This window comes from Humulus lupulus, chromosome 6, assembly GCF_963169125.1.
Source record: "Humulus lupulus chromosome 6, drHumLupu1.1, whole genome shotgun sequence".
NCBI classification, from domain to species: Eukaryota; Viridiplantae; Streptophyta; class Magnoliopsida; order Rosales; family Cannabaceae; genus Humulus; species Humulus lupulus.
In genome coordinates, this window is record NC_084798.1 from 14,942,800 (window position 1) to 14,947,575 (window position 4,776).

At 31.9% G+C, this 4,776-nt stretch overlaps 1 protein-coding gene across 1 annotated transcript; it reads right to left on the bottom strand.

Moving 5' to 3' along the window:
• Nucleotides 1–256: 256 nt before the first annotated feature.
• On the bottom strand, nucleotides 257–2,422 carry LOC133781724 (inositol polyphosphate multikinase beta-like). The gene is made up of 2 exons (XM_062220796.1): nucleotides 2,189–2,422; nucleotides 257–1,422 (listed from the first exon to the last, which is right to left on the bottom strand). The coding sequence occupies exon 2, from the start codon at nucleotides 1,417–1,419 to the stop codon at nucleotides 547–549; it is 873 nt and encodes a 290-aa protein (XP_062076780.1). The 5' UTR covers nucleotides 1,420–1,422; nucleotides 2,189–2,422; the 3' UTR covers nucleotides 257–546.
• Nucleotides 2,423–4,776: the final 2,354 nt, after the last annotated feature.

Consider the following 4,776-nt stretch of genomic DNA (forward strand, 5'->3'; position numbering starts at 1 on the left):
AAAAGAACAACGAAGCCAATCACAATTGGCAATGAAATTCCCTACCTGAAAGCCATAGAAATATTAGAAAACAAGAGAGAACGAGAGAGAATCATATTATGTGAAATTATAATTTACAAAAAAAAAAGAAAATACGATTTCTCTTTATTTGCTAAACAAAAACCAAAACCAATATTCATAGCTATGTTATGAGATAACAAGATCCGCGAACATCATAATGGTAATGCAACGAGTACCAAACTGTTCAAGAACAAACTTGATATTGGAACTTGGAAGGTTTATTGAAAGTAACCCCTGTTCCAAAGACCAGAATTTCTTGCCAAAAGCAAAACATTGTAAGAAAACAAATTACAAATGGATTATTGTTTCCCCTTTTATGTTTAAACAAGCATAAAAAACTTCAGAAATACAAAAGCACAATGCTGGCACATTTTTTTTAAAAAAAAAATACAGTTCTTGGCCAGTCACAAATTAGCCAAGTAAAATTAACTTTCAACTTTAACCAGAAGTAAAATACCAAGAGATACTAGTAATATCTTGTACCCATTAATAGGCAGAAACTTGGGCTGAATTCTGGGGCAAGTTTTCAAGAATCTCTGATATAAACTTGATCAGAGAGCAAAGTCCACCCAAGAAGTTATGATCAATAACACCCTCACCTTCGATCACATGTGCAAAGTCAATCAGTTTAATTGTAGCTCCTGGGCCCTCCCCTTTTAGAGTTGCTTCCTTCTCAAAAACCATCAGAACCGAACAAGAATAGAAATGGAAAATGGTTTGATCTTCAAACCATGCCTTGAGCTTCAACAATTGTGCCAAGACCCCATCAGCACCACCATAAACAGTTTCTGCAAACGCACAGTCTGGTTCTGGAACTAAATCATCTGACGAATTAGATGAAACAAATTTCCTAAGAGCTATTCTAACATCATTTGTACTAAACCCCAGAACATACTTCCTCTCCGGTTTCCAATATCCAGAGTCTTCACTTCCATAAATCTGAAATCCAGATATCCTAAATCCCAAGGGCAAGCTTGTTGTTTCTCTATCTTTCTTAAGACATCTCATGATATAATCTTCAGAAGCTGTCGGGAACCATGTTCTAGATCCCATTTTAATGTCCATTAGAGAAGGATTAGTACGAATCGAAGCAATATCTTCCATGACGAGATGGGGACGGAGACCAGATCCATCAGATGCCTCTATATCTTTAGTGCCATAATAGGTGGGGAAGAATTTGCGTATATGATTTGGAATTTCATTGTTGGAAGAGAATTTTGTATAGAACGCCACCTCCTGGGAGCCACGGTCATCACTTTGAAGAGGCTTGTAGAAGCGCCCTGAATTATCTATGAGAGGGCCAATGATTCCATTACTGGCTTGGTGGCCAGCAACCTGATGATCTGGTATCTTAAACATTTTCTAGAGGACAACAAGTACCAAAACAGTGTCAACATAAATTCCTTCTTAAATCTATCATATTCAAAAAAATTCAACAAGTCTCTTTTCACTGATAGATACAATAATTGAAACAAAGATAATAAGCTACTAACAATCTACAAATATTGTAGCCCCAAAACCATCAATATTATAAAATAAGATCATGTCAAATAATTAATTATTTATACTAACTCTTCATTACTTAAAGCTATCTTGAAAAGTAGGGCTTTATCATTAAATAAATAAACACCTAATATTGGGGAAGAATTGATCGAAAAAATCACTTTTAAGGTCTGCGGTTTTGATGTTGGATCTTAAGCTGGTAACTAAAATACAAATATTTTTCATTTTAATATATCCATGAGCTAAGAGTCAAATCTAGTTGTTTTAAGATACATGTAAAGATGTCTTTACATTATTTTATACATGTGCACATATATATAAATAATATTCCAGAACAGTAAGAGCAAAGTATTTATAGAAGCAAAACACACTTTCTTTTCAACAGCCAAGGAATTATTATTTAATGAGCACTTTGAGAACAAATACAAAATCACACTGATCCTTTAGAAGATCAGATCAATTCCACCAAAAATTTACTTCATTTTTCCTGACGAGAGAATTTAATTTCAGCATTTCAATTTACAAGAATCTAAGCTCAGTACTACATTTTTAAAATTAGTGATCAAAACATTCATATAGAGATAAAAAAAAATAAAAAAAAATGGTAAATAACATAATCAGGTACCTGATAGGCTGATAACGATAAAGGGTATCGACCCGGGAACTGGGTTTGCCAGAGAACTCCCGCAGAGAGAGAAGAGGAAGCACTGTTTTTGGGTCTACCCGATGAAGGAATTAGAATTGGGAGTTAGGAGAACAAAATAGATATTTCCGTTTGTCATTTTTATCCCTCTGTCATCTATTATTTAATTTTTTTGATCAAGTAATTTTACCTTTTTTTGTTGTGGACTTTTGTGAGATATTTTTTTTGGGCAAATTTTTTCCTCAGCCCATACCTTTTCTCTCTCCCCACCTTACTGGGCATTTATTTCTCTTCAAAGTCCATAGCAGACTGGAGGTGACATTGACTAGTGGTTAGTTAATATTAAATATTATATTTATTATTTTTGTTGTTGCTTATTTTTAATAGAATTTATTTGGGTGGTTTATATTTTTTTTTGGACTCTGTGTTTTTTTTCATTATTTATTTGGACTCTGTGTTTTGATAAATTATTTTTTGGACCCTATATTTTGTAAAATTGTTAAAATAGAACCATAAACTCAATTTTGATAAAGAAAAAATTGAATATAACAACACAGTTTTTAAGCAGAATCATTTTATTTTTGTTCTGAATTGTTAGTTTGGTAAATTATTTGTGATTTTAGTTGAGAAAACATTGACCAAAATCAGGTTTAGGGTTCTATTTTAACCATTTTACAAAATATAGGGTCCAAAAAATAATTTGTCAAAATACAGGGTCCAAACAGATAATGAGAAAAAACGCAGGGTACAAAAAAGTATAAACTTTTTATCTAATGGGTCATTACATGCAATTCAAGAATATGAGAAAGGCGAGAATGCTTCTTTAAAAGTCTTTGAGTTGAAAGCTTGTTTTAGTTTTAGTTTATTTGGAGGGTAAATTTATGTTATTTTATCATAATTTATAAGGAATTCTACTAATTATTAAGTCAGATTCTTAATATGTAGTTTTTAGAAGAAAAATGAGTTTGTTTCTTTGTTATGTGAAATGCACATTAGATTTATGGAGATTAGTTATTTTCTTATGAAAGCAATATGCTTAAATAGTTAATACTATAAGCTCTATTAGTAGAGAAAAACAACTTAAGTACAATAACTATGGGACAAGTCTCTCAAGTTACATTTCTTTGAAATCTTCTAATGAAATTACTCTTGTACGCCCTGGTTTTCCCACTGGCTGATTAGCAGGTCGAGCCTCGGACTAATCAAGGTTAGTCCGTAAATTTCCTCAGGTCGGAGATCCTGTTTTCGAGGTCGTACCCTCTTAGCTCGAGGTATCCTCAAGGACTCGCCAAGGCTGCCCAAGACTAGGGGAAGGAGTCCTTGAGGCCAAAGGTCGGGTCAGGGAATCAGCTCGTGGTGCGAGCTTCTCATGGATCTCTGACCCTTTGTAAAGTCAACACACACAAGATAAACGTGCCTATCTCTGACATCACGTGTCCGATATCTCCTTGACTTCTCGGACACGCAGCAGGAACGTGCGTATTCAGACACCCACGGTTGGGTTGGGCCGTGCGGCCCATTATCTCCTTATCTATCGATTTGACCATACTTATGTGTCAGGTTTAGGAATTAATCATGAGTGTCACATAGTTGATATGACAAATAATAAGGTCACGGGATGACCTCCTTACCAACTTCCAGGTGTCTTCTCCTATAAATATGGAGACCCTGGGAGTTGATAAGGGTTGGAAAAAATAGTCTCAGAAGAGATATATACTTTGTAACCAAAAATCCAGAATATATCAATAATATTGACTAGTGGAGTAGAAGGATTTTAACCTTTGAACCACTTAAAAACGTGTCTTGAGTCACCTAGTTCATTCTCTAAGATTTCATATCTGTGACGGTTCTACTTTCAGCACTAATCCCTTTCTCTTCTTTTCTTAATTACCTGTTGGCGAAGAACCGCGTCAACAACTCTATAATAATTGTTAACGGTGGATTTTATATACGCCACTCAAAAGGAAGATAGAATTTTTTTTTTTGTGTAAATATAGGTGTTGTTGAGTAATACTTAAAAAAAAAATAGTTTTTTATTTAATTAATTAAAAATTTAACAATTAAATATAAAATAATGTTTAGTAACTCTAATTTTATTTATTATTGTTTAAAATTTTAATTAAAATTTATTAAATTTTGAAAATAGAATTTTTTTACTTTTAAAATTTTTTAAAATCATTTTCGAATTTTAGTTTTTTTTTTCTCTTCTTCAAATTATTTTATATTGTTAAACAAAAAATAAAAATAAAAATTATCAAAAGCATTTATTATTTTTTGTTTTTAAGAATAAAAATAAAAAATAGTTACCAAATATATTTTTATTTTTTTAAAATAAAGAAACAAAACCAAAATTAATATTTTTATTTTTGTGTTTAAAAAATTCAACCATAGTATTTGTTGTAGAAAATGAAGAAGAAAAAAAAAGTCTGCTCTTATTTTGAGGTCATTTATATTGCCAACAATGGTTTCATCACATCATTCATTTTTTTTAAATGATACTAATCTTATAGAATTACTTAATGCTTGTAGGAACTAAACCATAAAAATTTTTGTTCCTGAACTTAAATTAG